Raw genomic sequence first — 21,139 nt, forward strand, 5'->3', positions numbered from 1 at the left:
TCAGGCCGAAGAGAGCACCTGAGCAGGGACCATGGCCAACGGGGAGCAAAGCAGATTTGGGCAATCACAGCTTAAATCCAAGCTCAGCCAAGGAGCTACGACCAAGCTGCTCACCACCTCCTCCAGCTCAGTTTTCCCATATGCAACCCAGAGGGAATGAACAGACTTAGACATCGTTTTTCTGTCTGTCAGGTGTCTCTTGTCACATTTTTCCCTCCTACTACACGTTCCATGATTAACTTCAGGGCTTGTCTCTGCTCTCTGTATCTCTTGCCTCCTACTCCACGTTTCTTACCAGCCTGTTTCTAGCCCGTGAGTGCAAGAGAAGCCCTGCACCAAAGGGTCCTGCCTCCAGCACATCTCAAAGCCATGTCCCACCAACCCCAGTGTGTGTCCACCTCCCCCTCCTCCTTGCTGGCTGTTTCAGCTGTTGGGTAAGGATACTACAAAGTGCTCTGCAGAGCCTCCTTGGTCAGCTGGGCAGGGATGGAGAAGATGAGACTCCCAGCAGCATTCTCCAGCCTGGTGGGCACATCTGCTGGGGCTGAAGGCAGCCAGGCACCCTTTGACTTTTCTAGTCCATTATTTACTCATCCTGATTAGGCTGTCCAGAGAACCCTGCAGACAAAGTCTGGGCCACAGGTTCCACTAGGTGCAGCTGCAAAACATGGCCCACTTAGGTGTCTTCTGCTCCTGGTATTGACTCCCCTGATCTCCTACTAACACTGCAACCTTGTTATGTGCTTGGTACACAGAACTTGCTCAGCATCAGGAGCTAAATTTGATGAAGTCTTACACCACAAGTTGTGAATTTCCACCCAGATAGGCTGAACTTTTACCAAGTTAAGTAAGAGGGGGCCCCAGAGCTGGTTTGAGCTGGAAGATAAGGAAGCAGGGAAGGCTGCTACCATCATTAGGTCAGCTGACACAGCAGTCTTAGAGATAAGAGGAGGAACAGCCCACCTAGAGACAGTGAGGGGACCCAATAAAGAACAGGAATACCCCAGATCCTGATATTAGTAGTAGTCAGAACTGTCATGTGAGGGGTGGGGAACTTACCTTGTAAGGATATAATTGCTCAATGATTTCTTTGATTGAGGCTCCTCTTTGGAGGTACCCAGCTCAAGCTGCTTTACATGTCAGATAAATAAACAACCCATTTACTCAGTGGATTGGCAACTTGTCTTCTTCAAGCAGGCCCAAGCCCTGTTGAAGGTGGCATAAATCCTGGCAGGTGGGGAAAATCCTTCAATAAAGCCCAGGGCCCCAGATGGGCAGTGTGAGGCTGAGGATAGGGCAAGAAGGGGAGCTACGTCTGGATGATGCAGGACTCAAGGCAGGTGATCCCACAAAAGTGCACAACAGCTGCCACAGGAATGGGACTGTTGGGAAGAGCACTCCCAGTCCAGGCTGTGCTTTGGGACTCTTTGCTCCTGGCAGTGTTAGGGTTAGGGTTAGAACAGACTGCTGGAGCCAGTCACATTAGTGCCTGCAGCTCCCACGTCTCCTTTTCCGTGTATCTCACAGCATCCTGGGCTTTCTTATAGCCCAGTCAGGAAGAGTTTTATTCCCACGAGGCAGGAGAAACTTGCTGTCAGAACGAGATGGATTTTCCTCTTTTTCTTCCCCCCCTCCGTCCTGTCCCGTCCCCTCCCTGCTCCCCCCCCCCTTCCCCCCGCCCATTTTCCTGTTTCCTTTGTCTAGGAGTTTGCACCCTTCTTCTCCTTGTATTTCTTATGGTAACTTTAGAACAACTCACCCTGGAGAACTCAGTGTGTGAGTCTGGTACAAGGCAACCTCTAAACCTCCAGGATCCCAGGGATGGTGTGAAAAACCCTGTCAGTGTTTTCTTAAAGAATAATACAGCAGAATTAACTTTCCATCCCCAAACAAAGCTCAGACTTCACTTGGACCCTCTCATCAGTAAAACCTACAGTAAGGGCAGAAATGGTTTGAGAGAAGTCCTTTGCACCATGCACGGCTCACAAATGCAGGGATTTGCCATCCCACCCATTCAAGATGAAGGAGGTGGAAGACCCAGAACAGCTCAAGAAGAGGGCTGTCCTTGCTAGAGTGCAGAGAAAGGTATCCTGGAGGTACCCGGGAGCTCTGCACACTGGCAGAGCCCAGGAATTGGTTTGTGAGAGCCAGCTCCGCACCAGTGCGACTTTGGAGAGGTGCTCCCCATGTCCTTGCTGGGCCCCTGCCCAGAGTCTCCAAATGAGGGAAATGAAGATGGTGAAGGGCCTTGAGAGGAAGCCTTGTGAGGAACAGCTGAGGTCACCTGGTCTGTCCAGCCTGGAGAAGAGACTGAGCACAGACCTCATTGCAGCCACCACCTGCTGATGAGGAGGGGCAGACCCTGATCCCTTCTGTGTGCTGACCCACCACAGGACCCGAGGGCCCGCCGCACTCGGGCGGAGCGTGCGGGGAGCCCGCGGCGCTGCCGCAGCCGGGCCGGGCCGTTCAGCGCTCCGGGGCCAGCGGGACCGGCCGCAGCTGCCGCCGGGATGACCCTCAAGTCGGGCCGCAGCGCCGGCGGCGGCAGCATGAGGACGGCGCTCTCCGACCTCTACCTGGAGCACCTCCTGCAGAACCGGCCCAAGCCCGAGGTGAGCGGCCCGGTGCGCCCCCAGACCCGCGGCTCCGCCTGCGCCCCGCTCCCGGCCCCATCCCCGCCGAGCCCCGGCAGGGAGCCCCGGCGTGCCCCGCTCTCCTGCGGGCCCTTAGCCCAACACTCTGCGCCCGGCTCAGGCCCGGCACGGGTCTCCGGGGGTGCCGGGGGGAAGCAGGGTCCCACAGGCAGAGACCCCGCGCTGCGCGTCCTGCTGGTCCCCAGCACCCCGGGAGCAGGGATGCTCGCTGGGGACGCGGGTGCCTCCGGGGAATGGTCAGCCAGCACGGCTGGCAGGGCAGAAGGAGCTGGGTGAAGCGGAGCAAGGCTCCAGCATCCTGCCGCGGAAGAGATTGTGCTTGTTTTGCTGCAAAGTTGTAGCTGGTCTGAACTGGAACTGCCTGTCACATGAGCTGATTCAGCTGCTGAGCAACCTCCAGGTCCACGGCATGGGCTGGAGGAGGGTGGGGGTCTCTTCCCCAGGGAAGGAGGATGCACGCAGCCCTTCTCACGCCTGCCCGGGACAGGGAGTGAGCCGATGGCCGCATGCACCCCACCTCCAACAGAAGGAGAGCAGGCTGCACCGGCCCTCTTGGTTCTGCTGGGTGGGCTCCTTCCTCGCATAGTGTTCTTTGAGGTAGCTTGGGTGCAACCAGAAGGTCGGCAGCTGCCAGTGTTAAATACCTGGTGCTTTTCTCCCGGCCGAGATTTCCAGCTTTGAAAAGGCATCCTTGGTGACGCCATGGCATAATGTGCCTGGGCTAAGGTTTCCTTGGGACTGTGGGGAGCCTCTGAGAGAGAGAGGAGGGAGGAAATTTTCCTGAAGTGCTGTCCTTGGCCCATCGTGTTGGACACTTAAACATGCAAAAGAGGCCTGTCAGATCTGTCTCACACCAGTGGCTCATCTGCTTCTCATAGTTTAACCCTGACAGGGTGCTTTGAGAAAAACAGTAGGGAAAAAAATAATTAAAGCAAAGTGTCTGGACCAGGCAACTGCTCAAAGGAGCTCTCCCATCCCTCTGCCTGCCAGATCCAGGCAGAGGGCCTGCCTGGCTGCAAACAGAGCAAGGATAAATTGCCAATAGCAGCAGAGCATGGAAAGTGTAGGAGCTGCCCAGCTTCCTGGTGTTTAATGTATTTATTTCAGTAGGGATAAAGGGAGAGATGGTGAACTGAGATCTGCATGAGGCCTTTTAAAAGAAGCTCTGTAGGCCTGGCTTCCAGCAGTGCCCTGAGCTTGCCAGTCACAGATACCCGTCTCTGTGTCATGGGCATGCAGAGATGGTGCTGGCCCAGGGTGGCTGTGGCCCCTCCATGGGACACCAGGACCTCACCCAGCAGCAATGTCCCTTTTTGGGAAGGGTGCTGAGTCTGCCTGGCTGCTCCTGGTCTAGAGTCAAACAGGGTGACTGGGAGGTTTCTCTTCTGCATTTTCTCTGGCAGGGCCATGTATTGGGAAATGCTGTGCTGTGTTCCTCACGTGGTGGCAGGGCATGCAAATCATGGCAAGTGGAAGCCATGTTATTGCTAGAAAACAGCCCCAGGCCTCTCCTCTTGAGCCTCACCACGTGCGTGCATATCTTTGCCATATCTCCTGACTGGCAAGTACAGATTTACCAAAAAGGTGTGGGCTTTATTTCCAGCTGTGCACCTGGTTGGCAGGATGACCTTGGGCTTGTCCCTTTATCATCTGTGACTCAGTTCCCCAGCTGTAAAATGGGCAGCGAACGTGACCTTTGGGAGTTTGGTGGAGAAAAGGAGGGTACTTCTGGGGAGAGCTGATCTTGAGGGTGCAGAGGGAGCACTGCACTTGCCTCTGGGCAGCAGCTCTCAGCGTCCACCTGGCAGCAGCTCCGAGGCAGACTGAGGCCACAGTCCCCAGGGACCAAATCCTGGATCAACCACAGGTAAAACTCGGTTGAAAGCCGAGCTAAAACCTCTGGCTTTGACTAATGAAGTGGGGAGGGCTGGTTCCAATTTTTTAATCGCAAATGTATTTTGCTGTGTTGCTGTGTGTCACAGCTACAGGGAAAAAGCTGTTTTACAGGGCTTGTTCTGGAAGCTGGGATGGAGTGGCAGGGCAGCTCCTCCTTCTGTCAGTGTTGTGGTTTCACTGGCTGTCCCTTGGAGGTTACCAGCTTCACAAACACATCTGGAAGGCTGCATCAGCCTTTTCTGGTGGGAAGGTGGTGCCTCAGCAAAGCTGACTCTGCTCCCTTGAAAATCTGGCCCATCTCCATTGCAGCACTCTGTGATCTGGAGTCAGTGTGAGGGCACAAATTGCTGGCAGCACCTCCTGGCTGCCACGACCATTTTGTATCCTTCCTATTTCTCTTTTCCCCTTCCCAGAGAGACCTGTTGGTGTTACCGGGCCTTTTCCTGGTGTCAGCAATGTAATCCTTTTTGGTTTAAATGGTTGTTGGTCTGATTCTTGTTTTTAAACTTCAGTCATATTGCTAGAAGAGGTTTTAGGTGAGATTGTTCCTGTGGCTGTGCAGGCAGACTTGAGAAGTCAGTAGCCCCTGGCAGAATGAATTACTTCTAAATGTCTATGTGGCTGTATCTCCCCAGCCTGCTGAAGCAGCCTTAAAGCAGCTCCCAAGCTCAATTTTTTGCTACTTTCCATTTTTTACACATTGCTGTGTTTTTTTAAGCTTTACAAGGCTGAGATGGACTGATCCTGGATGGGGAGGGAGGCAAGGCTGGAAGCACTGGAGGGTGGCAGGAGATATTGCTGGATCAGGACATCTCTGCACCAAGCAGTGCCCCAACGTCCCTGCATGCACCCGTGAGGGTGCATTATATTATAATATATATAATATATTATATTATAACGTGAGGGGTCATGATTCATGGAGGGAGCTGGGATTTTGTTCCTCACAGTGTGAGAAGAGCGTGTCTTCCTTCCAGCCAAGAGGGCAATCCCAGAGAAACCTGGCTCCAGGGTTCCTTCTTGCATCCAAGCTGCTGTACTTTGGGGGCCTGCTTGGCAAATCCAGCAGTACTTTCCTGCGCATACTCACCAGGCAGCCCTGTTTTTCTAAGGCTACCTGATACTGATGTCTCCTGGTTGGAGCAGCATGGAGAGCCCAGGAACCAAATCTCTGAACGTGCCCTTTGCACTGTAGTGCTGCTTTCCTCAAGTGCTGCTTCAGCCTCCTGCAAACAAGCTGCCCAGTTAATGTTTGATTTGCCCATGGCGTGCAGCCTGGTGGAGCCAGCACAGCAGCAGCAGCAACCCTGGCAGACAGTGCTGACCCCACTGGGGGACAGGATGCCAAGTCCTGGGATCCTTGCCACATTCCCTGTTGGTCAACACTGCTCAGGAAACTGGTACATTCCCTCTGCCCTGGGATATGGGGCAGAAATCTGGGCTCTTGAGGGAAATGCAAACGGGGGTTGTGGGGTAACTCTGCCCCATGGAGCTGGTGGCTCTTGTGTGCATTGCCAGTGCAGCAGGATTTGTGCAGGAGGATTTGTACCCCTGTCAGCCAGCTGCAATGCACACAGGGCTGCTGGATACTGGGCTGTCCAGCACCCCTGTTGCACAGCTCAGCCCCCAGCCTCCTTGCCCCATGTCTGCCCCAGCATGGGCCCTGGCAGTGACAGAGCTGGGGCTGTGCACAGCTGGTAGTGGCTGGTGGCCACGAGCTGGCTCTCAGCAGCACTCACAGATATTTCCTGTGGAGCAGTGCACAAGGAGCAGAGTCTGGCCGGTCACCAGCGTGACTTGAAAGGCTCTTGAGGTCACAGATTACGCTGGGCCAAGCCAGCCGTGAGCGTGGCAGCTGCCAGGAGAGTGCAAGGCAATCCAGCCAGCCAGCTCATGTGCATGGGGCATGAGAGCCACATACGTCTCCTGTTTCTGGGTGCCAACATCAGGGCTGAATCTGCCACACCGAGGGTCCTGGCTGTCCTCATGAACCAGGCATCTTCCCATCCCCATCCACTGGCTGCCCAGTGCCATCAGCAAAAAAGCCCACTCCATCCCAGCATGGCTCTGGTTGTGGAGGACTCTTCTGCATTCAGAGTTGCCATCAAGTGACTGGTGGCCATCCCCAGGCACCACAGCCAGTCTCTGGTGACAGACCTTGTTCTCCAGGAGTCACCAGGGTGACACTGGTGCTGCGTCAGCATCGAGGGCTGGGTGTTTTCTCCAGCTCTCAGCAAAAAACAAAGTTCAGGGCCAGGAGGCTCAGCTGATGGGGATGGTGAGGATGGAACTCCCAGTTCCTGGAGCAGACTGTGCTGTGTCCTGGGTCATTGCGCTCTGCTGAGCCTAGAGGTTTGAAGCCAGGAACTGCATGGTCTAACCCTTTCCCAAGGCATGACCAAGATAAGTATGATCTGTGCTGGCTCCAGCTGCCTCGTGGGCACTTTGGCCTCAGGTCGGGCTGGACAAGGTCCTTGTCCTCCTACTCCTCCTTGCACCTGCTGGTTTGGCAGAGGGGGACAGCTGACAGAGAGCTGTGGGACAGCTCTAGGCACACACACTGCTGGATCTGTTCCTCTGCTCTGCACATGGTGTGGTAGCATCATGCCCTGTTGGGCTGGCAAGCCAGGCTGGGGGGGATGGATACAAGTTGTTCTTGCTTCCACCCTGCAAGTCCATGGCCTGGCTGCTGTTCTGGGCTGGGATTCAGCCTTCTTCTCCATGTTTAAGCCATTGGCAGCTGGAGCCCACGTGGTCACCTTTTGAGGAGGTTGGGTGGCAGCGCTTCTGGAAGTAGTTGGCTTAAAAATAAATCACTGCATCATGGGCACACAGCTCCCTGAACCCTTCTCTCCCTGGCCTAGCCCCACAGTGCCCTTTCTGGGGGCTGTGACAGTGACTATGCCTGCTCTGTCCCTCTCTGCCAGCACCTTTCCTGCTGTCCTTGTTAGTCCTGACTCTGCTGCCCATTTCTTTGGCTCCCTCCCTGCTTTCTGCCATTGCACAGAGCTGGATCAGTGTCTCAGCCAGCAGCATTCCAGCACATCCCTACCAAAGCTCATATTATTGTGGTTTAGTGCCATGGCTGCAGCTCAGGAGCAGGTGCTCTTCACTGACCTGATCAGATCTGCCTCCCCACCTGGCAGTGTGGGGCTGCAGCTTCTCCTCTGCTCCAGGCCAGGGGTCAGGGGTGGGTGAGACTGAGCTGGGGCAGGGAGGTCAGGCTAGATATTTCCTAGCTCCTGGCATGGAGCTTCTGGCCCTGGTGCTCAGTTGACAAGTCAGGCTGTGGTGGGGAGAGGTTTGGCTCTGCCTGTCTGGACACTGCCATGTCACTGATGCAGGACTGAATCCGGTGAGGACCTTGCTGGGTATCCCTGCAGCTTTGCTGGCTGTGGCTCTCAGCTCAGGCACTGCTGGGAGGGTGCAGGCTGCAAAGTGGGCAGCATAGCCAGGAGTCTGGTGTGGAGTGGGACAACCAGGAAGATTTGTTTTGCATCCTGGGCTGGTGTGGGAATTTGTGCCAAGAGGGCAGGCAGAGGCTGCAGATCGAAACTGCTCTGGGTTTTGCTGGGCTTTGTTTTGATCTGGGAGAGGCTTGAGGAAAGTCCACTGCACTTGGGGACAAACAGGCACATTTGTGAGCTGTGTGGAAACATTGCCCAGTGTGTCTGAGGGATTTAACAGGACTGTGTCAGGCTTTCTTGGGCTGTGAGGGAAAAGCTCACCAGGCAGGGTGGATTTGGAGGTCTTTGTATGGGACCTCAAGCACTCTCCATTAGCCCTGCACATGCTGGAAACCAAGAACAGATGTTTCCTCGGGACTGAAAGCCTGGGCTTGGCTTCCCAGTGCAAACCAGCATGACAGGACCTGGAGCTGGGAAGAGGAATGGGATGTTTCTGGCTGTCTTGGGAGCACTGTCTTCAATGCCTGAATGTTGTGTACATGGCACTGCACCATGTCAGTTGCCCACTGATGTAGGTCAGGAAGGGTTGAACTTGCAAACAGAGCTAGAGCAAAGCCTGGCTCCAGTTCTCAGAGATGAGTTCCAAACTGTTTTGTTCACTTGGTGAAGATGTCCTGGGCTTTATGCTCTGTAACAAGCTACCTGTGAGCCAAGTGCTGCTATGACACACAAGGAGTGTTTGTGACTCTTTGCTTCAGAAGATCAGCTGTGAACTCTTTTGGCTTCTTCTACCTCTAGCTTGTCCGAATTTTTCTTACCTCCTGTGTTTCCCAGGCTGGAAAACGACAAATTAAACCCACATCCACATCTCCAAGGCTCAAGTTCTTCTGCTCCTTTTCTTTTCTTGCCCTTAGTGTCTTCTCCTCCCCTGTGCTCCACCTGTACTGCAGGCACCTTAACAGGTTTGAGTAGCTGAGCCCCAGAGCAGGGATCCAGCATTCCCGGGTGGAGCCCCTAAACCGTGGTCTCTGTTTTGCCCCGACAGGCCATGACTCAGTCCCCAAACGCCATGACTGAGGACATTTATACCAACGGCTCAGCCACCCTGGGCAGCCCCTCGCACAGCAGCGGCCGCGAGGTGCGCAAGATCCGCCTTGTGCAGTTCGAGAAGGTCACCGAGGAGCCCATGGTGAGAGCTGGCCAGGCCCCAAAGCTGGATGGCACCCGGGGGGTGGAGGGGCAGCTTGAGCTGTGCCAGCAGGCTGGCCTTGAGGGAAACAGGTCACTGGAGATCTCGGCCATGGGAAGAAGGTGCTGGACTCTGCCTTCTGCCCGGGGACCCGAAGAGAGCCCCACAAAGGGTGGTGATGCTTGAGCCAAGAGGAGCTGCAGCAGCCTGAGTTGGCCTAGCAGGCTGTTCCCCCCAGCCACTGCACAGCCCACTGTGGACATGGGCCTGGAGAAGACTTTGTGAGGGCAGGAGAGCTCTCCCCTGCAGTGAGCAGTCATGGATTTTCCTGTCTTCCAGGGAATCACGCTGAAGCAAAATGACAAGCAGAGCTGCATGGTGGCCAGGATCTTCCATGGGGGCATGATTCACAGACAAGGTAACAAGGCCTTTGGAGAAGTGGTGCATGGGGTGCACGTCTGCAGGTGGTTTCTTCCCATGCAGCAGTAATGCAGGTCCTCAGCACTGCTGGCTTTCCCCTGACATGGACATCTGTGCCTGTTCCTCCCCTAGAGATGTGTCAGGAGCTTGGGACTCATTGGTCTCTGTGGTTGTCATGTTAAAACATTGGAGGCTTTAGGGATAAATAAAGGGTTGGGGGAAGGGCTCTCCCAAAAAGGAACTGGAGATCATCTGTCTCTGTCTCGTGATAGGGTCACTGTAAGAAGAGATGGATCATACCCCAGGGACCGTGGGGGAAGCTCTTCCCATTCCTAAAGTGCACAGGTGGGACAGGCATCCTGTAGATTGGCTCTGCAGACCAAAAGAAGGTGCCAAAAGAAATAAATAGGTGCTATTTTCTGGTTTTGGGTCTTGCCAAGGAGGCGTGGATACGAGATGTTCTCTGCTTAGAAGAGGCTGCTTTTCCAGCCTTGGATCCAAGTGGGAAGTCTGTGCTTACCAATGCCAAAATAAGACAGGAGCCATTCCAATAACATTACTGGAGCCTGATTTTTAGTAGTATATCTGAGGCTGTAATCTGCCTGGGTATATAAACTGAAAACACAAAGTCAGGAATGCTTGTGTTAAGGGCCCTGTAAGGAGGTTGTGATTGGCTTCAGGTGAGGTAGCTGGGGTTGTGTTTGAAATGCTGATGCAGGTGCTTTGACCAGTCCAGAGCACTTTGCACACAGTGCTGCAGCCTGATGACCTTCGGGCTGGCTAGGTGTGTGTGTTGGGTGGAGGGGGAAGAATTAATTCCCCTTGTGCTTTCCTGCCATGTGCTGAGATGGCATGTGTGGTTCCAGAAGCACTGCCAGGCAAACACTGCAGTGTCCTGGCCCTGGAGGCTGATGGAGCTGTGTGATTTGGGTTTGGTGAGCAGCTCTTGTCCCTTTTCTGCATTTTCATGTTTCTCACATTGCTGGCAGGCTCCCTTCACGTGGGTGATGAAATCATAGAAATCAATGGGCAGAGTGCGAGCAACCACTCAGTTGACCAGCTGCAGAAAATGCTGGTAGGTATCTGTGTGTGTCAGGGCTGTTCCCTGGGAAGGACCCCTTTGGCCTGCATGCTGTGAGCATTCACCCCCTCCCACACACCAGAGCCAGCACACAGCTGCCTACATACAGCAGTGTGGTGTGGCAGAAATCACCCTGCATGCAGCCCCCTGTGCTTGCTGCCTGTTTCTGGCCTTCTGGAGCAGCAGTGAAGGCTGTTGAGTGGGTCCCTGACATGTGCTGATCCTGTGTGGGGCTGGAAACCACCTCTGTTTGCCAAGGCTGCTGTGCAGCTCCAGCCTAGGGTGGGCTGCTCTTGCAGACCTGAGCCACACATGCATGTCATGTTGGTGCCATTTGCCTGCTGCTGAGGTCATGGTGATCCTGTCAGGCCCTTGCCAGAGACAGCTGTGGGTTCATACATTGATGATCCTGATCTCTGCCCAGCATATGACACCTTGTTGGAGAGAGGTGGTGCTGCTGAGAACCCCCACCAGCAGCCTAAAGCAGGAGGTTTGGCCTTGCCAAAGTGCCACAGGATATCCCTGCCCCAGACTGCAGGACCAAAGAGGAGCTTGTCTTTGTTTCTGCCTTCTGAGAAGAGTGGTTGGCCCAGGAGGCCTCTCCAAGCCTCCACGCATGGTTGTCCCATGGGACCATGTGGGTGTTGTGATGTATGTTGGCAACAGTGCACTGGCCTGTGGCAGACAAGAGAGTGCTGTGCTCCAATGTCACCAGGAGGGCCAGAGCAAGGGGCCAGCATGGGGGGGACCTGGAAGAGTCAGCCTCTCAGGCTCCTCACTGGAACAGCCAGACCAGAGGTGATGCAGGTCTCCATGTTCATCCTCGTGGTGCTTAGCTGTGCCCACAGCCAGACCCTTGTCGGGGTACTGGTGTCCCCCCATGGGAATGGGACAAGTATGGCAAAGCCAAACACAGCTATTTCTGACCAGGCTGTGGTGTCCCCAGCACCACAGCACGGTGGGGTGCCCAGGAGCCCTGCCTTTGCAGGTCCTAGCACTCAGCACCTCCCTGCACAGGTTGCTGCTGTTGAGCTGCCTCCTGACACCACCTCCTCCAACTCTTCTTTCTCCCCTTTGTTCACTAGAAAGAAACCAAGGGGATGGTCTCATTAAAAGTCATTCCCAACCAGCAAAGCCGCCTCCCTGCTCTCCAGGTAAGTGCAGCCTCTGGAGCCACGGGCAGTGCTGGGACCTGGCTGTGGGGCAGGGTGGGACCAGAGCAAATCGTGCAGGACCAGTGCTGGGAGGAGAGCTGTGCTCAGCCAGGGGTGTCAGGGCAAGGGGGTGCCTGCCTTGTCTGAGCTGCTGGAACCTGTCCTGTGCTTACATCCCTGCAAACAAGCACTTGTTGGGCCTGTGTGGGTGTATTCACCCAAAGCTGTGTAGGAACACGGGGCTGGGATGGCTGAGCCACCAGTGGTGTTTGGGGATGGGAAAGCAGTGGCAGGTACACACCAGGGAGCGCTTGAGGGTCTCTTTCAGAGCCACAACCATGTGTGACAGGGGCAGCTCCTGGCTCTGTGGTCCCTGCTGTCACCAAGGCCGGGCGCAGCAGCTCCAGTAAGGGTGACGTCGGTCCGGATGCCGCCGTGCACAGCATGGGAGGAAGGAAGCAGTGGGGGGAAGGAAGGCAGTTCCTTGCACCTGCTGTCACTGCCAGGCTGGGGGAGCCATGCTGTGTCTCCAGGGGATGACACCTGCGTGGCTTTGCCGTTGAAGTCCTGCTGAGGCTGAAATAGAACAGTGGGGAGGGCTGTGTTCTCTGCCAAGACTTCAGGGCGTGGTAGCTGGGTTGCTGTCTTGTCCCTGTGCAGGAGCCAACCCCAGTGCAGCCCCCTATCATGGACAGGCAGGGGAGGGAGAGGAGTTCAGAGGCAGAGGGTGGGGACTGGATGGTGCTGGGACGGGCTGAGGGAGCACATGTCATTCTTTACCCAGAGAAGCTGAAGTTCTGAATGTGGTGGCACGTGTTGGTGGCTCTGTTTCTTCCTCAGTTTATGCTGTCCCCAGTCCTGCTCAACCAGCCTTGCATGAGTGTTTATTAAACACTGGCCCTGTCTGTCCTTCCCTGCTGTCAGTCTGCCCTCCCTGTCCTGACCCAGCCAGCTCCAGTTGGCCAACTCCATGCCAGGGGAAAATCTACCCCAGAGGAAAAGAATGCAGTTTCTGATTCACCTGAGGCTGGGAAAGACACAGGGACAAACTCCTTCCCAGCAACAGCTGTACTGCTCCTGCTGTGCCCAGGGCAGTGGTCTGCTCCCCAGAGCCACAGCTGCTTGTGTCTGTGTTTGTTGCAGTACCACCACCAAGAGTGGAGTGTTTGCACTCCTGGATCCCCATGATTACCTTTATTTCAGTGCCTGGCAGGCAGGATAGTGGAGATCCTGGCATCATGATTTTCCCCTGCCTGGGCTCACAGGGTCGAGTGTCTCTTGGAGCAGGCCTACTTGGGAGTGTCTTACTGAGAGGAAGCACAGAGCATTCCAGGCTCTTGAGAACCCCTCCAGCATATTCCCTGCAGCCCTTTGACTTTAAAAGACCAAGACTTCTCATGCTGGAGCCTGCTCAGCAGCTGAGTGTCTGGCCCCAGAGAGGGGCTGCCAGCAGGCAGGCAAAGAGCCCTGTGCAGCTGTGGGTGATATGTGGAGCTGTCTGATGCCAGCTCCTAACTGGTGTAGGGGGGGTCTTTCCCAAATATCCTGGCTTGGGACATGAGTGCTGCAGGAGCAGAGAGCTCTGGGCAGTACCTGCTGTGTATCCCTTGTGTTTGTGCTTCCTGGTGCCAGAGAGTGCTCTCAAAGCATGCAGCAGTCCTCATCCTGAAAGGAGATTCCACTCTTATTGTTTTCCCTAATTTCATTTTCTTGTGAGTGCCCTCATGTCACAGCTTGATCCATATGGTCTTTTCTGGCACTGAAAGGGAACCATGTTTGTGTCCTGATGGCTCTGTGCCTGCAGCAGCACAGCTGAGGGAAATGGTTTTAATGTGGAACAAGGACAGCATGATCTACCCTGCCGAGGGAGGATGAATTTCCAGGCCCTGCCTATCACATCTGAGGACAGGACAGGCACCACCCCATGTGAAACTCTTTTCCCTCTTGCTACATGCTGTGTTTCTGGGGTAACTAACTTGCTAGGGTCATGCTCAGCATTCCCTAAACTCTGCTTTTCACTCCTAATGCTCTACACTGCCTGGCGTTGCCTACACTCTATGCCTGGCAGGGTCCTGCTGGGGGTGGGTGCTGTAGACTCCCTCCCAAGGAGCTGAGCAAGCAGAAGGGACAGAAAACAAACTTTCTCACACCTTCTTAGTCCCCAAGGCTTCCCCAGCCTCAGGAGGGTACGCAGTGGCCCGGGAAGCTCGTTTCCAGTTGCAGCTGTGATGAATTTTGGAAGATGCAGAAGGGACCAGGACAGAGCAAGGCAGGGATGGATACAGCACTGCAGCCTTGGCTCCCCAGAGGCCTTGTGCCATGCAGGGATTGCCCAGTTGTGGGGAAAGGCAGCACAGCAGCTGAGATTGAGCCATGGTCTTCCCTGGGGTCCCTGTTACAACATCACCGCTGTGCTCAGCCACTGCAGAGCCCAGATGTGCACCATGTTGGTGGGACTCCTCTGTGGCTGGCCCAGCTCAGCAGCACTGTGCAGCACCCAGGGCACTGCAGGGAGGCTCCATGGCAGGGTTTGAACACCACCTGTGGGTGTGAATAGAGACAGCAGCCCTGTCATCAGCTCCCAGAAAGGCCAGATGCCCTCATCCACTCACCACCACATCTCACTACTGTTCCATGCCCAAGACTTTCCCCTAAGCTTTGTGCATCTCCTTTCTCCCCACACAGCCTTGTGGGGCCTGGAAAGGAGCAGAGGCTTTGTGCCTGGAGCCATCTCTGCAGTCACTGCCTGGGAATGCAGTGTGGGGGCCAAACTCAGCCATCCTGCATGTCCAGGCTGACTCTGGTCTCCTCTGTTTTGCAGATGTTCATGAGGGCACAGTTTGACTACGACCCCAAAAAAGACAACCTGATCCCCTGCAAGGAAGCAGGACTGAAGTTTCAGATTGGTGATGTGATTCAGATCATAAACAAGGACGACAGCAACTGGTGGCAGGGCCGGGTGGAGGGCTCCTGCACTGAGTCAGCAGGACTCATCCCTTCTCCAGAGCTGCAGGAGTGGTAGGTCCCTGCATTTGCCCAGAAGGGCTGGATCTGGGAGTAGAGGCGGGAGCAGTGACCATGTGCTGTCAGGAGTTTGTGTTGGGTAACACCACTGTCACTGCTGGTACAAGGAGGAAAATGTCCCCTTCATGTGCTGCAGGGTGAGCCTTTGCCTGTCCCAGCAGCCAACCGGTTTCTCTTGCATGTCTGAGGGACAGTCCTGCTGCTGTCCCAGGGCTTGGGATGACAGCTGGGCCATGGGGTGTCCTCCTCTCTTGGCAGGCGTGTGGCAAGTGTCACCCAGCCCAGCCAGAGCGAATCTCCGAGCTGCAGCCCCTTTGGGAAGAAGAAGAAGTGCAAAGATAAATACCTGGCCAAGCACAGCTCAAGTAAGTGTGAGCAGGGCTCAATCCCCAGCCCGGGCCATCCCCCTGCCTCTGGGCAGGGCTGGCTCTGTCCTCCACGGGAGTCAACCAAACAGCCCAGCTGTGGCAGCAGTGGAAGCGCAGGATACACCACAGCTGTCAGCTTTTTTTGAGTCTCCTACAGTCTTCATGTTCCTCCTGTGGCCACAGCTGTGTCCCCGTGGAGAGCACGAGGCCAGGGCTGGCTCAGCACTGAGCTCCTGTGCTCTCCCCTGGTGACAATCCCTTGCACTCCTGGCCCTCTGAGCTCAGGGTCCCCAGCCTCAAACCCCCCAGGCGCTGAACACGGGAGGCAGTGGCAGTGCTGCTGCTCAGCAGTCAGGGAGCAGCCTGAACTGCTCCCAAGCTGCCAAGGCCTGTCCTGGTGGGGCAGGGAGCTGCCCCTCAGCCACCCATGCAGCACCCCATGCTAAACTGAGCCAAGAGCTGGCAAAGGTGAGTGCCCAGGGACTGCTGGCTCCTGGCCCAGCCTGCAGCTCCAACCAGCAACAAACAAGGCTGTAAATCACCCAGATATATAAAGCTCCCCCAGTAACAAGCTCCCTGCAGCATCTTGCTGCCTCCACCCTAGCTCCCAGGTCCTACTGTCCTCAGCAGAATTACTGAGCAAAAGTAATGGCTTCCCTGGCTTCTTTGGCATCTCTCCAGCAGCCACTCCGCCCCTCACATGCTGCTTCTCTTTTTCCCAAGCAGCCAAAGGTGGATGAGCTCCCAGCCCAGTCCTGACCACTGCTCTTCATTGGCCTGGCTTTGCTCTGACACACATACATGGGTCATGCTGGTGTGGCCAAGCCAGTTCTGACCCCTCCATGTCTCTTTTCTCCTCCACCACAGTTTTTGACCAGCTGGATGTCGTTTCCTATGAGGAGGTGGTGAGGCTGCCTGCCTTCAAGAGGAAGACTCTGGTGCTCATTGGTAGGTTTTGTTCTAGGCATCCTCTGTAGCACAGGGGCTGTGTGTGGGAACCAGGACTGCTCATGGGCTGGGGCAGCATGGCCCTTCAAGACCTAGTAATGTCTGGGGAGCATTTCTTCAGCCTGCAGCAGTCACCCCATGCATAGGCTGACCCCCTCCATGCAGCGTGCATGGTCTGGCATCTGCTGCAATGCTGGGGAAGAGTTAATTCAGGCATTTGCAACTCCTGAGTATCTTCATGGAAAATCTCTATTAAAAGCAGCTCTGCAGTTGCATCAAAGCAAGCACTCCCACTCTGTGGGGATTGAGCACTTGGTGGTGGATTCCACGGGCAGCCACCCAGTCCAGCCAGGCTGGTTGCTCTGCAGGCAGCAGTCCTGTCTCCAGCTGGGGCTGGAAATGAGCATCCCCCAGGGCACAAAGAACCTCTTCCAGGGCTGGAAGACACCACAGACCAGCCCAGAAAGCACATCTTGGGCAGGGCCCAGGCCAAGCTCTGTACTTTTTGTCAGACCCAGAGCCGTGGAGGGGCCCCAGCATCTCCCAGGCTGCTCTGAGCCCAGCTCCAGTGTCCATCTTTCTCTCTCTCTCTCCAGGAGCCAGTGGTGTGGGCCGTAGCCACATCAAGAATGCTCTGCTCAGCAACAACCCAGAGAAGTTCATGTACCCACCTCCATGTAAGTAACCAGCACAGGATGCATTTCCTCTCACCTCTTTGATATCCAGGACTTTCTGACAGCAGGTGGGAGGTGGGGAGAGGTTCTCCAGCATCACCAAGCCCCTGAAGTCAGGTCCCCACGTGCAAGGCCTCCCTGCCTGCAGTCCCACATGGACCCACCTTCACCCAGGGAGGCTGCAGGGCTGCTGCCCCCCACACGCAGACACCTCACTCTTTTCATCCAGTGCCTGAGGTCCCTACTTGTCCAAAGCAGGAAGCAGTTAGCAGGGGATTAGTACAGCTTGATGCCTGTTCCACTCTGTTCCCCTCTCCTGGGGGCCAGCACTCACCCTCTCTCTCCCTCCCCAGACACCACACGCCCCCAGAAGAAGAATGAGGTGGATGGGAAGGACTATTACTTTGTCTCCACTGAGGAGATGACCCGGGATATCTCAGCCAATGAGTTCTTGGAGTTTGGAAGCTACCAGGGAAACATGTTTGGCACCAAGTTTGAAACAGTGCACAAGATCCACCAGCAGGACAAAGTCGCTATTTTGGACATCGAGCCCCAGGTAGGGAGCAGGGGAAGTGGTGGGTGGACAGGGGGTGCCACAGATTGCATTACCTGTGTGCTGGCTGTGACTGTCTGTGACTGTCCCTGCCTTCTCTTCCCAAAGGAAAAAGCCAGCAAGCCCTGGGGTGGCATTTCAGTTCCCAAGGCATGGGTACAGTGAGGGTATTCCCTGTCCCAACACACACCTGTCCCTGCCTTCTCTTCCCAAAGGAAAAAGCCAGCAAGCCCTGGGGTGGCATTTCTATTCCCAAGGCATGGGTACAGTGAGGTGTCCCAGCACACACCTAGCTGTGACACCAAGGCTGCTGTGGGAGTGGGTTGCAGGGACCCTGTTCCAGGAGTCCACCCATTGAGCTCATGTCCCCAAAGAGGGGTGTCTCCTTTAGCCCCCCTGCACCACAGTGCCAGCCTGGGGGAGGGCCACACTCTGGTAACTGCTCCCCTCTCTCCACAGACCCTCAAGATCGTCCGCACGGCCGAGCTCTCCCCGTTCATAGTGTTCATTGCCCCGACAGACAGGGCAGAGGAGGTGAGTGCCAGGTGTCCCCTCCTGTCCCCCTCTGGATGGGCTTCTTGGGCCATGGCTGCAGCACCCCAGGGCTCCCCATCAGCGGATTCCTGTCTGCTTGGCTGTTGGTGGTCCAGAACTCAGCCCAGACCTGAACTGCCAGTTCCTGCACCCCCATCCCACAGCACAATCCCAGCGGGGAGCACAGCCCAGCAGTGGGGCAGGAGCATTTACCCTGCCATCAGCTATGCAAATAGACACACAAACAAGAGCGCCTTTCATTCTTTGCCTCATTAAGATGCTGATCCCTTTAACGTGAGGATGAAAGCAGCACTGATAGCGCAGTTAACTCATTCAGTGCCAAGCCTCAGGCTGGCAGCCACAGGCTGTCACTTCCCAGGAAGCCCCCTGGATGCAGGGATGCTGCTTACCCAGCCCTACACCCCAGCCTGACAGGGAGATGGGAAGAGAGGCCAACAGGAAAACCCAGAGCTGTGCTCCTCCTGGCCACCTCTTCCCACCTATTGTGTTAGTAAAGCTTAGGCTACAGATAGTTTGTGGAGAGGATATTTATGCAACCTTCAGAGCAAGTGTTGTGCAGGTATTTAGAGGCACATTAACTGCCTGATGCAGCAGGCTGGGGAGGGGAAAAGGGGACAGATCTCAGAACAGAAAGGGCCACTCTGTCACCCATCCAGAGAGGAATCACATCCTGCTGCAGTGGGCAGGGCCAGCCCTGCTGCCAGGCACTAAATATAACCCTGCAGCTCGGCTCACTGAGGAGAGGGATGCGGCAGAGTTAATGTGACCCCGCAGAGCTCACGTGAGCAAAAGCTGCTGCTTGCCCTCCCTCCCCTCTCCACCCCGACAGCTGCTGGCTCCATCCACAATATGGGAAAAATTAATTTTGTAAGAACACATGAATATTTTCAGTAACTCTTCAAGATGAAGGTAGCTAGGCAGTATTTTTTTTTTTTGCCCCTAGGGTAATAATTACATTTAAAGTTTGTCAGTGTTGAACTGAACACCTTAAAGACAAGCTTGCTATGCCCTGAGGGAGGGTGTGGTATTGCAAATATTACTCTGTGCCATCTAGAATGTTTTTAGTGCTGACCACTAAAGGAATCAGTATTGTGATATAAACCCAGGTGGTCTAACAAAAAAAGAAGGGAAGGACATAAAAGACTGGTCTGATTTGGGTCTATTAATATATTTTTAGGTCTATTTAATATATTAATAATAGATATGATTATATAATAGATATGATAATTAATATAATCTAATAATTTAGATCTATTTAGTTTAGGTCTATTTAAATCTGCACAGAGCAGAGCTCAGCGAGCACTGCACCCCAAGCTGTCCCTCCTCCCCAGGCACACAAGCTGCCTTGTCTTTCAAGCTCCATTAGGGAAATATGTGGAAATAGTCTGGACCTCCATGCCAGGGGCAGAGATGCCCAGGGATGCACTCCTGGGCTGTCCTTTCAAGCTGGGCAGGAGGGAAGAGGCAGCTTTGCTTTTACTACTGAAGTGCAGCACTAAAACCCCAGCCAAAAGCAGTGGAGAGGCTGGTAAAGCTCTGCCAGCTGGTGCTGTTCTGGTCAAAAGCCAGTGAGAAGGGAGCATCCTGCAGGGATCCCACCTCCAGCCCAGCCTGGAGCTGGTGATAAATGCCCACCAGAGCACTGAGCAGCCTGCTGCTTGTGAACCTTCTCCCTGGGAGCTGCCACAGAGCATTTGGGAGGTAAACAGAGCCAGCAGGCCTGGCCTCGCTCTAGCAGGTAACCTGATACTCCCAGCACTACACCAAGTCCAGCGAAAGCCCCAGACACCAGCACCGAGATCACACAACAGCTCCTGGCCCATCAGACAAGCTCTAAGGATTCTCTGGGCCGATGCTTCCCGAGCACTGGAGCTGTTTTGGTGTTGGGAGGGTGTTTGCTGGTCGGGGTGTGCTGAAGCTCCTGTGCTGTCCCTTGCAGTCGGAGGCTCTGCAGCAGCTCCGCAAGGACTCGGAGAGCATCCGGAGCCGCTACGCGCACTACTTCGACCTGTCCCTGGTCAACAACGGCGTGGAGGAGAGCCTGCAGCTGCTGCAGGAGGCCTTTGAGCAGGCCTGCAGCTCTCCACAGTGGGTGCCTGTCTCCTGGGTCTACTGAGAGGGCACCTGAACCCAGCCGCTTCCCACCAACCATCCTGCAGCCAACTGGGAAACACCTCCTGAGCTCCCCCTGCCCCACACAGCCCAGCACAACTCCCCTCCTGCTGCTCCACCGACACACACTCACAGGGTGCCCACAGCTCCTCTCCTGGGGGAACAAACACGGGACAGAGGCTGCCTGGGGGTGAGCCACCTCTTGTGGCACTGCAGGGCAGGGCAGTGGCTACAGCAGAGCCCAGGTTAGCTCAGAGCACAGCTCCCTGCCCGCCCCGGGCAAGGGAAAGCACAGTCCTGCTGTAGCACCCAGCTGATCTTCCCTGCAGCAGTCCCAAGGGAAGTGGCAGAACAGGGGGCTTTTCCAGGCAGATGGCTCCTGACATGGCAGGAATGCACACAACTCAAAACCATTCCTGGAGGCCATGAGGCTTCTCCCAGACCAGAGCCTCTCCATCCAAGAGTTTCCTCTCACAAACGGCGAAGATGATGAATGTGGCATGAGCACCCCCCGGCAGGCCTCACCCCATGTTCCCAGGCTGGAGTTTTCTCATTCACCCTGTGCAGCCATAGGTGTAAAAACTCACTGTATTGGAATTCTCACCGTGCAGCTTGGATTGTTACTGCCTGCTGGGCAGCAGCTGAGCCAGTCCCACAGACGAAACCCCAGAGGGACTTTTCAATGGGTAAATTACATCCAGCCACAACTATCTGTTGCATGCAGTAGAAAAGTGTCTACAAAGATCATCCAGGCATGTTTTCCAGTCTAGGGTGTCTCTCACTGTATGCAAATACAAAAGCCATGCTCACTCTGGGGTTTGTACTGACTCACAGGCCCCACACCACATCTGGGAAGTATCACCACATCCACCATGTAGGGGAAAAATTTCATTTGTGTGTTCAGTCAGCTATAGGGGCAAGGGGAAGGTGGTTAAAAAGTCTTGTGCAATTTTTTTTAAGGATGCCAAAAATAAAAATCTATGTGCAATAGGGACCTTTGTTCTGATCCACTGCAGGGAAACAATGAGCAGCAATAAATGTGTGCTGAAACATTGCCATGGCTGGTGTTTTACCTCTCAGGCTGGGCACTGACAAAGCAATGACAAA

At 55.0% G+C, this 21,139-nt stretch overlaps 1 protein-coding gene across 1 annotated transcript; it reads left to right on the top strand.

Moving 5' to 3' along the window:
* The first annotated feature begins 2,398 nt into the window (after positions 1-2,398).
* On the top strand, positions 2,399-21,086 carry MPP1 (membrane palmitoylated protein 1). The gene is made up of 12 exons (XM_041485113.1): positions 2,399-2,612; positions 9,000-9,143; positions 9,483-9,561; positions 10,553-10,638; positions 11,730-11,798; positions 14,620-14,816; positions 15,081-15,187; positions 16,058-16,138; positions 16,735-16,815; positions 17,166-17,368; positions 17,825-17,899; positions 19,860-21,086. Exons 1-12 carry the CDS (start codon positions 2,511-2,513, stop codon positions 20,034-20,036), a joined length of 1,401 nt encoding a protein of 466 aa, XP_041341047.1. The 5' UTR covers positions 2,399-2,510; the 3' UTR covers positions 20,037-21,086.
* Positions 21,087-21,139: the final 53 nt, after the last annotated feature.

This window comes from Pyrgilauda ruficollis, unplaced genomic scaffold (assembly GCF_017590135.1).
Source record: "Pyrgilauda ruficollis isolate IOZ18807 unplaced genomic scaffold, ASM1759013v1 scaffold7, whole genome shotgun sequence".
Taxonomy (NCBI): Eukaryota; Metazoa; Chordata; class Aves; order Passeriformes; family Passeridae; genus Pyrgilauda; species Pyrgilauda ruficollis.

Bases quoted from the DNA above. Each gene is read 5' to 3' on its own strand.
- MPP1 (XM_041485113.1), top strand. From the start codon at position 2,511: ATGACCCTCAAGTCGGGCCGCAGCGCCGGCGGCGGCAGCATGAGGACG. The intron at 9,144-9,482 runs GTGAGAGCTGGC...CCTGTCTTCCAG, and splicing joins AGGTCACCGAGGAGCCCATG to GGAATCACGCTGAAGCAAAA. The intron at 16,139-16,734 runs GTAGGTTTTGTT...CTCTCTCTCCAG, and splicing joins GAAGACTCTGGTGCTCATTG to GAGCCAGTGGTGTGGGCCGT.